We start from the raw sequence: 14796 nt of genomic DNA on the forward strand, positions 1-14796 counted from the left end.
AAGTAGCTACTGAACTTACCTTTGGTCTCTAGAGTCACTGGATCAGAATACTCTCCGGCCACAGCCCTGTTACAAGCCCGCACTCTGAAGTTCATATACTTTGAATCAAACTTTAGGCCTGAAAAAATGAAAAATGGCTTTCAGATATGAAAAGTAAAGGAATCTACTCCAAAAGTATGAGTATGAACCTTCAAACAGACATTTTTCCCTCCCTGGAACTATCTTTTTACTCAGGAAGGGTACAAATTTACGTTAAAAGGGTAATAATGCCTGAAATAAGAGAAATCATGATTTATCTATTATTTTCTTCAAAATAAATTATACAGTTTATCACTGGGCTTTTTAAACCTAGCAATAAAAAGATACTCTCAAGCCTCATAAGTAAGGTTTCATTCATGGAGACACACTACAGTTTAAAATAACATATTCAATTTCTGCAAAGTAGACACTATAGATTTTTTATATTTATGACACATTGTTTCATATGTGAAAAATGAATTTGAAGAGAAAGTGAAGCATAAGGATTAAGGGCTAAACTTTGAAGTCAGTCAGGTCTAGATTAAAAGCTCAATCCAAAAATTACTAGCTATGGGACCTTCAACAACTTGACGGAGCCACAGTTTTGTATCTGTTAAAATAGAAAAGAGAAAACCAACCTCTTCACCGTAAAGACTAAATGAGATGTATTGTACTGATTAAATGAGATGTACTGTGTAATACACTTCAGCCCAGCTCCTGACAAATGGTAAGTGCTCAGTAATGGTAACGCTACTAATGTTACTGCTCACATAAAACAAATATTGAACAACTCAGGCAACATTTGGCCATTTCAAATACCCAAAGTCCCCTATACATGCAGATATGTTTTTAAAGACTATCAAAAGGCCAACACACAAATTTCTAATACCAAGTCACAGCTTAACTTTAAGTATTATCGTGAAGGTTATCAAAAAAGGGTAAAGGCAAGTCTTTACAGTATCACTGAAATGCGGGGTAGTGTATACATCTAGAAAATTGACAGCTTTTTTTATTGTTAGAAAACCAAGGTAAAAATTAAATGTCACTCTGAAATACAGTTTCCAGAACATCCTTTCATGTTCGTTTTAAATACACTGTTTTACCAGATTGCAAATATCCAGAAGTAATTAAAATGAAGGTTTTCTTGATATTTGAAGAGAAATTCATTTCCATAATAAATATGTAAAAAGTCAGCTTGGCTAAAGAAACTTAATAACTTCATCTTTTAATGTAATTCACAATATTTTTCACAATTACATCTATCTTCCGAGAATGAGATTCATGAAATGCAGTCATCTTACCTGATAGTGTATATTCAGTACCCTTAATATTATCAATTATCTCCCAGCATCGCTCATCCTTTACACGTGGAAGTCCATCAAAATTAGTTTTCCTATATTCCAGTATAAAATGATCAATCTTATTATCTTCTTCTGGCATCCTCCAAGCTACTGTTACAGAATTGTCAGCCACCAAACACTCTACTGGATCTATCTCTGGAGCTTTGGGGACTGAAGAAAAAAAAAAAGCTCGTTTCTCACTATAGTACTAATCCAGTATTTATGTTTGTCGTTCAAATTATGCTTTTCATGTCGCTTTTAAACTGTTCAATTGAATCAGGCTAAGAGAAGGGATACCTTATAAATGCAAAATAACCATTTTTCTAGCTCTGTTTTAAAATTCATGTTTCAAAGTTTTTCATAGACTTATTCAAAGTATATTAAAACCCTAGTTAGCAAAAAGCAATTCAAACATGCTAAGAATAAAGAATCAAGAATGATTTGTTACTTCTCAACACGTTTTTAATCTGCTATTTCAAACAGCTGGAGAATATAAATTAAATCACTATTGACAAAATAAAATAACTTGCTTTGAATCCAAAGATTAAAATAATTCAAGGTATTTTCAATGTATTTAAAAAACCTAGTTTATAAAATAACTGTAATTTCTCAACACTGAACAAAAATGAACTCCGCAACCCCACAAAATATTTAAGAATTTTTAAATGTTTCTCCAAGGAGTTCTATGATTCATTAAAACAAACTGAGGGGGCTTCCCTGGTGGCGCAGTGGTTGAGAGTCCGCCTGCCGATGCAGGGGACACGGGTTCGTGCCCCGGTCTGGGAGGATCCCACATGCCGCAGAGCGGCTGGGCCCGTGAGCCATGGCCGCTCAGCCTGCGCGTCCGGAGCCTGTGCTCCGCAGCGGGGGAGGTCACAACAGTGAGAGGCCCGCATACCGCAAAAAAAAAAAAAAAAAAAAAAAAACAAACTGAGGTAAATGAATCACAATTAACATGAATGAACATTAATCAATTTCTTTTCCATGAAAGAGGTTTTCCATAGCTCCTCAACATTAACAGATGTTCCACTTAAATAGCAGGCTAACTGGAGAATGTGGTCCTCCAGTGATACAGATGGGTCTGAAATGTGTGAAACTGTGCAAGTACTGTATCTAAACCTTTTGTTGCTAAAAAAAAGTTTTAAAAGATTTACTCCAAGTATGTAAGGTTGGTTCAACATTCTAAACTAGTTTAATGTAAACTATCACATCAGTAGAAGAAAAATCAGATGATCAGAAGAAAAATTATATGAGCATATCAATAGATGGAGAAAAAAATATTTTACAAAATCCAACATTCACTCATGACAAAAGCTCTCAGTAAACTAGGGAACTTTACTTGATAAAGAACATCTACAAAAAAAACTACAGTTAACATTAATGTTGAGAAACTAGATACTTTTCCCCTAAGGCAATGACATCCCCTCTCTCCACTCCTACTCAACACTGTACTGGAAGTTCTAGCTAAATGCTATAAGACAAGGAAAAGAAGTAAAATATATACAAATTAGGAAGGAAGAAATAAAACTGTCTTTGTTTGCTGATGACATGATTGTCTATGTAGAAAATCTCAAAGAATCAACAGAAAAATTCCTGGAGCTAACAAGCTTATAGCAAGACTGCAGGATACAAGGGATGAACAGGCAGAGTACAAGGGAATTTTAGGGCAGTGAAACTATTCTGTATGATAAGGTAGTGGTGGATACATGACATTATCCATTTATCAAAAGTCGTAGAACTGTATAACACAAGAGTGAACCCTAATGTAAACTGTGGACTTTAGCTAATAATAATTTATCAATTACTACAAAAGTACTACACTAATGCAAGACATTAATAACTGTGGAAACTGTATGTGGGGGAGGAGGGGAAGTATATGGTAACTCTGTATTACCTGTTCAATTTTCCATAAACCTAAACTTGTTCTTAAAAAAAGAGTATTAATTTTTAAAAAAACTATAACAAAGGAATTCTATACATGAAAATTCAAAGCAATGTGAGAAATAACAAAGTAAACCAAATATCTTAGATACAATAATCAAGACCAAGATGAAAGGAATTTGATATACATTTTAAATCTTCAAGCCTAACTAGTAAGAAAGGGAGGAAAGGAGAGAGGTGGGACAATTGATCTCCATTAGCTATAGTCTTCAAAGTTGAACTACTGCATGTGTGTAATTGTACAATAAATACTTGGAATCTGATATATCTTATCAGTAAGACAACAAAGAAATAGTTATCATTTCTCATTATGATTAATTTCCTTCATCTGTCTGTAGGGGTTTCATCCCTATAATACATTACAGATGTTAGTCCCTTGTTACTGGAATATAAGCAATCCAGACTACTATTCATTGTTATGGGAAGAGATACAGGCATTCATAAATTTAATATGCTGTGCAGTGCCTACATGTGAGGAAATGTAACGGCCTATGGCATGTAGTAATTTTATAGTTTTGCTGAGTTAAAACCTGTACTGAAAAAAAAAAAAAAAAACCTGTACTGAATGTCCCAAGAGGCTTATATACAGACAGAATCACTTAATTTGTAAGTGGGTCCAGCTAACTCCCCACTATCTATCTCCCAAATTCAGCTACCATTCCAGTAAGAATGTACTAGCAAGAAGATTCTTCTTTCTTGTGAATAATGGCCCCAGAAGAAAGCAAACTTGGGAGGGAAAAAGAAAATTTAGATAATTTAAGTCAAATATTCTGTAATAACCTATATGGGAAAAGAATCTGAAAAAATGGATATATGCGTATGGATAACTGAATCACTTTGCTTTACACCTGAAACTAACACAACACTGTAAATCAACCATACTCCAAAATAAAATAAAAATTAAATTAAAAAAAAAGAGTGGTAGGTCAAATTAAGAGTGACTTGGGGGCTTCCCTGGTGGCGCAGCGGTTGAGAGTCTGCCTGCCGATGCAGGGGACACAGGTTCATGCCCCGGTCTGGGAAGATTCCACATGCCGCGGAGCGGCTGGGCCTGTGAGCCATGGCCACTGAGCCTGCGCGTCCGGAGCCTGTGCTCCACAACGGGAGAGGCCACAACAGTCAGAGGCCCGTGTACCACAAAAAAAAAAAAAAAAAAAAAAAGACTGACTTGGATCTGATATGTAGGAAGTTCACCCAATATTCTAAACAGAAGAGAAGAGTTTCAACAAATGTGGGATAAAAGTTCAGGGGAAGATGAATGTTCGTAAACTTGTAATATAAAAATATTAGGGAAGACAGAACTCTCTTTAGAAATGAGAATGGAAAGCAATTCACAGCAACTTCCATAAAGCAACAGTTAAATTGTGTGGACATTGGTGTAAGAATTTTGCTAATGTTTTTCTCTGCATGTGAATGTAAAAGGACAACTGACATCAACACTGCCACAAACATGTTTCTCTTCTTGGCTGCAGAGGCTCAGAAAGGATATAAACTCTAAGTTTCAATGTATAAATAATGGCTTAGAGCAGAAGAAAATGACTGTAATTATTATCATCCATCATCATCACTTACAATGTGCAGGCTCAGATAAGTCCAAAACTCATTACTATACATAATTCAGTATAGAGTTGATTTTTGCAGTGTTTATAGAAGGAATTATTAAGGGATGAAGGTATTCATTTTTAAGTTAATCTGATTGGATCTTATAGGAAATGTTTATGCTCTAGCAGAATACAAAAAATTAGTAATATGAATTCACCTTTCATAAATTTTAACAACCTATTATACCTTCCTTCAGGATGAAACTCCTCCACAAAAGGATTTCTTGCTTTTCATTATACCTCATTCCATCAGACTGTCTTAACAGTCTGCAAAAGAGGAAATCCTAACTGTGCATGCAATCTACTTGACTGTACGGCAGACATGGCCTTGGTTTGTTAAGCCATCACTGAAAATCAAGGAAAATAATGGTGAGAAGACTTCTTTCTTAGTAGTTTTTTAAAAAAATCAAACTACTACTACTCATGTGTATATTCACAATCTACCACTCCTGACTCTCCTTCTGAAATGAGCAGTAGTGTGAATGAAAATATAATGGTTAGGAATTCTGAAGGGCCAATTTACAGATAGGTATCCACTGACAAGTACGTATACTTCCTTCCTCTACAACTATGATTCCTTCTCTCATCTTTTCCTTCTCTAAACTCCTCTAGAACTTCTGATCTATACCACACAAGTTAATACTTCACTTGTACTACCATTACTAGTTCCATTATAGTTTCATGACTACTAACTTTGTCTTTCCAATCATATTCTAAAGTCCTGGACTAAATCTTCAGAGAAGAAAAGAATGGTTTCATATGATCAACATTCTCTACTCAAAAACAGCTAACCTCCAAAAACCATAAACCTGTAAGCAAAACACTTTGCTTTCAAGAGATTTCCTGATCCCCCAAATCACCAAGTCCAAATTGTTTTAGCTATCAACTTAACCACATTACTTGATGTTAGTAAAAAGAAAATAATAACCGAAAGGTCCTTAACTGGCTCTTTCACACCTGTGGACAATAACCTGGGACTCAATTTCAAATGGTTCTGACTGCTGGAATACCCTCATACTAATACTCTAATAAACCAATGTTAACACATTACTACTGGAAATGAAATTCCATCTGAACCAGCAACCACCACAATAATGGTAAAGATAACCGTTAACTTTCACTGCATGTTAAATATGTGCCAGGTACTATTTCAAGTGCTTTAGAGGTCTCAATTCATTTAATCCTTATAAAAACCCCAGAAGGATAACATCACATTTTAAAGATGAAGAAAATGAGGGAGAGTTAAATAACTTGTTAAGGCTACACAGCAAGTAAGCGGTAGCCAGGATGCAAATCTATAAGTCTGGCCCCACGACTCACTGTGAACCACCATGGCATGTTGCTTCTCTCTGCCAAACTAGCAACAAAAGGTATCCCTTTCTTGGGTTCTTAAAATGGAATCTTTACTATCAGTAAAATAATTATCTAAAAATAAAGACTAGCAAATTCAGTTATTCCTTAGCTGAATGAAGAAAAAAAAAACACACTACACTTCCTTAATATTTACATTCTAATGTTCATTACAGAAAAATCTTGAAGGAAAAAAAGGGTTTTTTAAATAACTTTACATGTAATATATGTACTAACTTACCTGGCAAAAACTTCAAAGTTTGCAATATCTGTCTTTCCTGAGAAAAATCCACCATTAAATGAGTCATGATGTCACTGACCTTTGGTTTCAAAGAAAGGCGAAAAGCTGAAGCCATTGTCACTCTACAGAAAACACAAACATAAACATTCTTTTAAAAATAAAAGAATGGGAAGTATCGTATCATATTTAACTTATAAAACGAACAGATAGAACTTACTTCACTCTAGTGATTTCAGAAGCTATTGCTTTTAGATCTTTTGAAAATTAACTTAATAAAAAACTGTAAAATGTTTTTAAAGACATTTAAGGTAACCCTTAAAGAACCTTCCTCCAGCCAGTTTTACAAAATTGCATAAAATTACAAATAACTCAAGAGACAAATATCCAAGATAAATCATCTTTAACAGACCCAACAATCATCTGAACCTCTGTACACTCAATCTGATTTCCTGATGCCAGCCTCACTCCTTTTCATATGCCAAATAATGAACTGTAAATATACCCTGATTCAAACATTCTGCCTAGTTGTCACAGCCATTCCATGTGTCCTTAAATAAAAGTAGAGGTACACTGAGCAAATACTGCATAGCTTGGTAGTTGCTATAGGCCATGGATGAGAAAGGAGAGAAGTAAAATTACAATTTTGAATACCATGCTAGTAGGTATCACTCTGATCTATCAACATCAACTGAATGGAAGGAGACAAGAAGAAACAGCCCTGTGAAACCACATGCCATGGAAATAATAGAAAGTCAATAAATATATTTTAGATGAATGTGGTATACAAAACAAAGAAAGGAAGAAGCCATACCAGACATAATTTTACCCAAAGCAGGGGGAAATTGTTCTGTCAATTAAAACTAGAGATTAAAAGAAATTCTCATATTCTATTTGTTTGTTATTTTATCTCAAATTTCAATTTTTCATATTACAGTAGATTTCCACATGTATCACAAAGTAACTCTCCTTATTATCTTTGGTCAAAAAATGACACAAAAATGCTATTCATGAATGTTGTCCTCCCAGTACAGAATTTGGCAGAGGAAGTAAACAGAGCTGCAGGAACAAAGGGAATACCAGGCCTAGTCATTCAGATCTACCAAACTACCCTAAAGATCAATGGTATGAAAGGTATCAAACATATTGCTGTATTCAGTTACCTGGGGATGAAAAATGTCACACTGTTGCTGTATTCAGTCATTTTCTTTCATCTTAAAACTAGGAAAGTAGTCACTTTAGTAGTAACAAAGAGTGAACAACAGCTGATCTATTTATCAAGAAGAAAGTGCTATGAAAAAATGCTCATCATCGCTAATAATTAGAGAAATGCAAATCAAAACTACAATGAGGCACCACCTCACACTGGTCAGAATAGCCATCATTAAAAGTCTACAAATAACAAGTGCTGGAGAGGGTGTGGAGAAAAGGGAACCCTCCTACACGGCTGGTGGGAATGTAAATTGGTGCAGCCACTATGGAGAACAGTATAGAGGTTCCTCAAAAAAACAGAGTTGCCATATGATTCAGCAATTTTGCTCCTGGGCATGTATCTGGACAAAACTATAATTCAAAAAGATACGTGCACCTCTATGTTCATGGCAGCACTATTCACAATAGCCAAGTCTTGGAAACAACCTAAACGTCCATTGACCAATGAAAGGATAAAGACGATATGGTACATATATGCAATGGAATACTACTCAGACATAAAAAAAGAACGAAACAATGCCATTTGCAGCAACATGGATGGAACTAGAGATTATCATACTAAGCGAAGTCAGAGAGAAAAAAATACCATATGATACCACTTATATGTGGAATCTAAAATATGACACAAATGAACTTAACTACAGCACAGAGATAGACACACAGACAGAGAGAACAGAGTTGTGGTTGTCAAGGGGTAAGAAGGGGTTGTGGAGGGATGGAGTGGGAATTCGGAGTTAGCAGATACAAACTATTATATATATCAATAGAATGGATAAACAACAAGGTCCTACTGTATAGCACAGGAACTACCTTCAATATCCTGTGATAAACCATAACGGAAAAGAATATAAAAAAAGAATGTATATATATGTATAACTGAATCACTTTGCTGTACGGCAGAAATTAACACATTGTAAATCAACAACACTTTAATTTAAAAAAAAAAGGAAGTGCTATACTAAAAAACAATTTATGGAGAAGGGAACTCACACTTAACTGAATGGCAAGTATAATGCTGAGCATTTCACACATTATTACTTTAAGCTCTTGGTTCTCAATAATAATATTTCAGATTACATCAATAAGAAGTTAGGAACAAAGGCTAAATCTTACATATGTTGTTCTTGACAGTCCCAAGTATCTTTCGATTTAAAGACTTCTTAAAAGAGCTATATTCAGATAGGTACTTGGTAAATGCCCACTGAATCAATGAACAGGTTTGAACTTACTTGGTTGCTTCTAAACCTGATGATTTAAAAGTTTGTTGAGAACTGTTGAGAAAAATATCTGAAAGTATTTTAAGGAATTTAAACCTGAAACTTTATCTGTAAAACTTGATTTAACCATTATGGCCTCTCCTGTGATAAACGATAATGGAAAATAATATTTAAAAATGTATACGTCTATGTATACCTGAATTACTTTGCTGCACAGCAGAAATTAACACAACATTATAAATCAACTATACTTCAATTAAAAAAAAACCCAACAAATAAAAGCATAGTATGTACACTCTTCAAGATAAATCTGGGGGAAAAATATCACTATGGCCTCAAAGAAAAATTATATCCCCTAAAGATATATCAGAAAGGCCTATCAAAGCCTAAAAAAAGAATAATGACCTTTATTTTCTAGACAATGAAAATTTCAGTCTCCATAAATCAAGTTAGATGTACAACAATGCTATAATTTTCCAAAAGACTGAACTTTTTATTTTTAAACTGAATATATTTAGACAACTGTGCCTCAAAGCCCAAACTAACAATCTAAAATCCACAGATAGTCTCTACATTACAGGTTCCATGTGGTTAGGAATGTTTTAATTCACCTTGCCCATTTTTTTTTACTGGAGTATAATTGCTTCACAATGTTGTGTTAAGTTTCTGCTGTACAATGAAGTGAATCACCTGTATGTATACATATATCCCCTCCCTCTTGGACCCCCCTCACCCGACCATCCCACCCGTCTAGGTCATCACAGAGCACCAAGCTGAGCTCCTTGTGCTTTATAGCAAGTTCCCACTTGCTATCTATTTTACAGATGGTAGTGTATTTATGTCAAATCTAATCTCCCAATTCATCCCACCCTACCCTTCACCCGTGTCCACACGTCCATTCTCTACATCTGCGTTTCTCTTCCTGCCCTGCAAATAGGTTCGTTCACATTACCATTTTTCTAGATTCCACATATATGCGTTATATACGATATTTGTTTTTCTCTTTCTGACTTACTTCACTCTGTATGAAAGACTCTAGGTCCATCCACATCTCTACAAATGACCAGATTTCGTTCCTTTTTACGGCTGAGTAATATTCCATTGTATATATGTACCATTTGGTTCATTTCTAATAGTAAAAGCTGAACACAAGGATCTCTTCCTCCTAGTTTTATTTTTGCAAAGAGAAAATAACTGCAAGGTTTCTTTCAAAGTCTTTGGATGGCCCAAAGCCTGATTAGGAAGTGACTTCTAATCCGAAAATCATGGACCAGGGCAGGATTTTGTGCAGTAGGTGGCTAAACAGAAGAATACTCTAGCCAGGGTGGAAGATGGATTACTTACAGCAAATTCCAGCACACATAACCCAAATATACCTTATCCAGAAAACTGACCTACCTAGCATCCATTCCTCATACAGCCAATACTTTTCACTTCCAAACTCTCATAATCTCCTTTCTACATCCAGGATTTATAAGAATAATCCAAGTCTTTAAACACTCCCTGATATAAAATATACGAAAAATACTGTATAGCACAGGGAACTGTACTCAATACTCTATAATGACCTACATGGGAATAGAACCTAAAAAAGAGTGGATGTATGTATATGTATAACTCATTCACTCTGCTGTACACTAGAAACTAACACAACATTGTAAACCAACTATACTCCAATAAAAATTAATTTTTAAAAAATATGCAAAAAATAGAAAAATTAATATTTGTGCTAAGAATGCTATGACTGCCATGTGAATCTTGCCTCTAGTCAAATAAAAGGCCACTAGAAAAACACAAGAGTTGAAGTCTTCAGCCAAGATTAACAATACAACAGTGGTTTTCACATAATACATACAGAATAATTTTGTGAATTATCTGATGAATAATTTAATCTAGGACTCAGAGTGGTGCTTTGAAGAGCTGTGCCTTTCAGAGAATTTCATTTTCCTCAAATGAAGAAACCTTAAGTGATAATTTCACTACACTCAATGCTCAGTGACTAGCCAAGCAGATCAAAACCATCCGTTCTGTGATAACCCAATCCAAAATTGCCAACAGCTCTTTTAGCCCTTTCGTACATTCATTACAGCAAATACTAAATTACCTGTGCTAATCCTGGCTCTACCAATGGTAAAGACCTTTAAGCCAAAGCCTATCATCATTTTCTTTAGTCTTCTCCTCCCACAAACTAGACAGTAGTGGCATTAGAAATAGAGATGGCACCAGGAACAAGATGGAATGAGAATACAAAGGTGTTAAACAGGAGAGCAGTGAAGTAGGAGAGCAATAGCTCTTGTTTTGTGTGTGTGGCTTTTAAGGACTTTATTGACCCAGCAGGTCCAGTAGGTTGAGTCCAAGTAGTACATCTGAGACACAGATCACAAACATAACGAGTTATCATCAGGCTGGCTTTTGTTGCTGTGGTTGTGATACCGACCAGGGTTCTTGGCCTTCCCCCGATCAACAGAAATTGACTAGAGGCCAGACAAGAAATTCAGGCAAGGCTTTATTGGGGCTGCGTCAGCTGCAGGAGGGAGCGAAAAAGGAGAGCTTTAGCTCCTGAGGAACGAAATAAGGCTGTAACTTCTCATAAAATAAGACACGCTTATATTGGTAAAATTTAAGAACAACAAAAAATACATTCAGGAATATATATGTTTTTAATTATTCAAAATGGTTCCCCATCTACTAGCATAGCTAATTAAGAACTGTACTAAAACTATATTATACCAGAAATGAAATTCTTTTGGAAGTACATAATTGTCAATAACTATGTTTTTTAAAAATCTTGCTGATATACTGTTTATTCCGGAATATATGCAGAAGACTTTTTCTCTTCTTTTTTGCACTTTGCCATTAGGTGTATTTATTTTAACCAACGAGATTCTGATAAGAAACTTCTTGAATTTCATTTCTGACTTCACTGTTGATACTTAAATAAAAACGTAGGTTTTATACCATACCTATCCTTGATCTGTCTGGCAGCCTTGGAGCAAATCAGGGAGAAGAGAAAGAAGGCAGTTAGTGCTTTTCATGCAAGTTTCAATGGCAGTGACATGCAAGAAAAGTTAGGATAAAAACCCTGAAATAGATTAGTTCATATTCACCAAAACATAAATTACAAGAAATCTGTACAGTTCACATCAGCTTGCATAATGTGATGTTAGAACTATAGTTGGAAATCCAGTCCCGATATAAATCACCTTAAAATAAGGAGGAAAATTTAACACTTCAAACTAATTCCAGATGACTATAAATGTTTTTTCTTACCTTAAGATTATCAACACACACCTCCACTTTCATTCAGTCTGACACTCTTCAACCAGAACAATCAATCTCCTTCATGGGGCACACATTTCTATGCATTCTGATGGTTTTCTTATACATTTCAAATCTGCTCTTCAATTTTTCTTCAGAGATCTCTTTCACCACTTCATAAATGGTTCTTCCAAGTTTTCTCTACTTGCCTTCACTGGGCAAGGACTTTGTATTCTGAGAGCTTGCCTGCTAACATATAAAACTAGGCTGCAGTTCTACAATCCTTTACCTCAAAAAATGAAGTTGTAATGGCAAAAATTCAGACAAGGAGAAACCAAAGAAACACTTCTAGCAATAGGGTCTTTCCCTCAGATGACTTCAGAGAAGCTGCCAACTTAAACCTACGCTACTTAAGGTATCTTTTATTTTTTTGAGAATGCTAGCACAAGTTTAGGAAGAGGGCACAGCTATTACTCAGTGCTGTATGTCACAGAAAATTGATGAAAAATACATGCAGAAACTGCTGTCCCCTTTAAATTTACATACCATATAATAGGTCCAACAAAAGGTTTTTTCCCCACACTGACCATCATAATTAACAACACATCTAATATAGAACATGGCTATTATGCTTGATATTCTAACCCCAGTGTCTAGCATAAAGCTCGGCACATAGTAATATTTAATAACTACTAAATTTAATTGAACATTAATTAGATGTATTCAGCAATGTTTCTGTTGTCTCTCTTCTTCAGTTCTAATATTGTTCTTACTTGGTATTAGTCATTTTTATACCCATCCTAAAATATTCTGGTCTGCATACCTGTCTACACAAAAAGAACAGAATTGAGATTTAGAAAATGAGCACATCCCATCACTATCATAATCAACTCCATGACCTTGTATACTAATCATTCTATTTGGTCCTTAATGCTTCTAAAGATGCATTCCAAGCTCCAGACACTACAGCAAACAACCCAATTCTGTGGCATCTATAATACGTGCCATGAGTCATACATAAAAGTACAAAGTACCTACTTTGGTACTAGGAGTAAGAAATGTTAAAAAATGTCAATTACACATACATCAGAAACTAATATTGTATGTCGAATTTACCTTTAAAAAGTTAATTACACTGATTTTTAAAAAATTATTGTCATTATAGCTAGAATTATAACCAAAGATTTTTATACAAGTGTGAAAGGAGGGGGAGAGGAGACTCGACTCTGCACTTGATGTTTCTTTACACATGTTGTGTCTAGTATTAATTTAGTAAGGTGCCATTTTTTTAGTGCATCTGTGTGCAAGTGTGCACATGTACACATGCATGTAAAGCTTTCATGTTATTGTTTAATATACTAGGCTGTTCATGACAAACCAGAAAATAGATGAAAAGCCAGATAATCTAGGAAAAATTGTTGCCATGTATTTATATATGTATTTATATATGTATCCCATGTATTTATATATATAAATACACCCAGTTGGTAAAACTGGAGACCCTCCATGGTTCCTCTTTCATTTAGGTTCAAATTTTATAGTATATACACTGTATAAATGCAGGAGAGGTTGAAGAAGTTATACTGTGCAATGAGAAAAGGATAGAAAGTCTCAAATTATGCAGGTATTTCAATATAAGGGCCCAACTTCAAGAAATGTCTTAAATTGGAAAATAGATTGTTTAATTTTTTTCCTGGAATTTCTTCTCCCAAAGCAGAAAGCTGTCCAAAAGATATACATTAATATGTTGCTTGATTCCTCTAAGTTTCAGTTCCAAGAGTGATGCATTTTTGTCAATTAAACGTCTCTACTTAATGAGTACCACCTGATCCCAGGATTTACCACTGCTCTGTCTCCAATACACTTATTTGTATCTACATAATACCACTTCGTGAATTATGAAGAGGTCTCAGTGAATACTTAGATTTTTAGGTTATGACAGTGTACACTATTGGAAAGCCTTCAAGAAACATTAGTCATATTACTTTGCTCAACATCACTATTTTCAATTTCAATCACTATTTCGATTTCAATATTCTACTGAAATCCTGTTTGCCAACAATTCATTTCTCTCTCTTATCATCAGAGATGGCTCCTTTCTCTCTCTCTCTGAGATTCCCTTCCTCCATCTCTCAAATGTTATTTAAAATAAATCTTACAATTCTGACCCTTTATTTTACCAGTTATGTGAATCTGTCACCTGAGACCAAACTTCCTTAAATAAAACTGTAATAATAATGGAGGAGTAATCACAAATGGTTTTTTATCACTACCAATTAAATATAAAGTATTTAAACCAGATCTTTTCCCAATCTGCAATGAGTAGATATAGAAACTACTTTCCTCCATGAATTTATTTCAGCCCTTTGAAGATTAAGATCTTATTGTTTCTATATTTCTTAATATCTTCATTTTTCTCATTTATAGAAAGACATTAGAAGCAAAGTACTCTGAAATAGTTCCATATATGGAGGAGCTAATTAAACAGTGTTTCCTAAACACAATTAAAATAGGAATAATAAAGAAGTTTTAGACCTTGCTTACTGTACTCAATGAATCATTTACCCAAACAGAACAAAATATGAGATTTCCAAATTTCTTCCCAACGAGCAGAAATTTTT

General features: G+C 34.7%; 1 protein-coding gene across 3 annotated transcripts in view; it reads right to left on the reverse strand.

Moving 5' to 3' along the window:
- FSD1L (fibronectin type III and SPRY domain containing 1 like) overlaps positions 1–14796 on the reverse strand; it is a 65933-nt gene that overhangs the window by 27568 nt on the left and 23569 nt on the right. For all 3 annotated transcript variants that reach the window (XM_032635889.1, XM_032635890.1, XM_032635888.1), the window contains exons 5-8: positions 11881–11903; positions 6492–6613; positions 1320–1529; positions 20–118 (exon numbers count right to left, since the gene is read on the reverse strand). In XM_032635889.1, the coding sequence (XP_032491780.1) occupies positions 20–118; positions 1320–1529; positions 6492–6613; positions 11881–11903 (454 nt within the window). The remainder of the gene's footprint in view (positions 1–19; positions 119–1319; positions 1530–6491; positions 6614–11880; positions 11904–14796) is intronic.

This window comes from Phocoena sinus, chromosome 6 (assembly GCF_008692025.1).
Source record: "Phocoena sinus isolate mPhoSin1 chromosome 6, mPhoSin1.pri, whole genome shotgun sequence".
NCBI lineage: Eukaryota > Metazoa > Chordata > Mammalia > Artiodactyla > Phocoenidae > Phocoena > Phocoena sinus.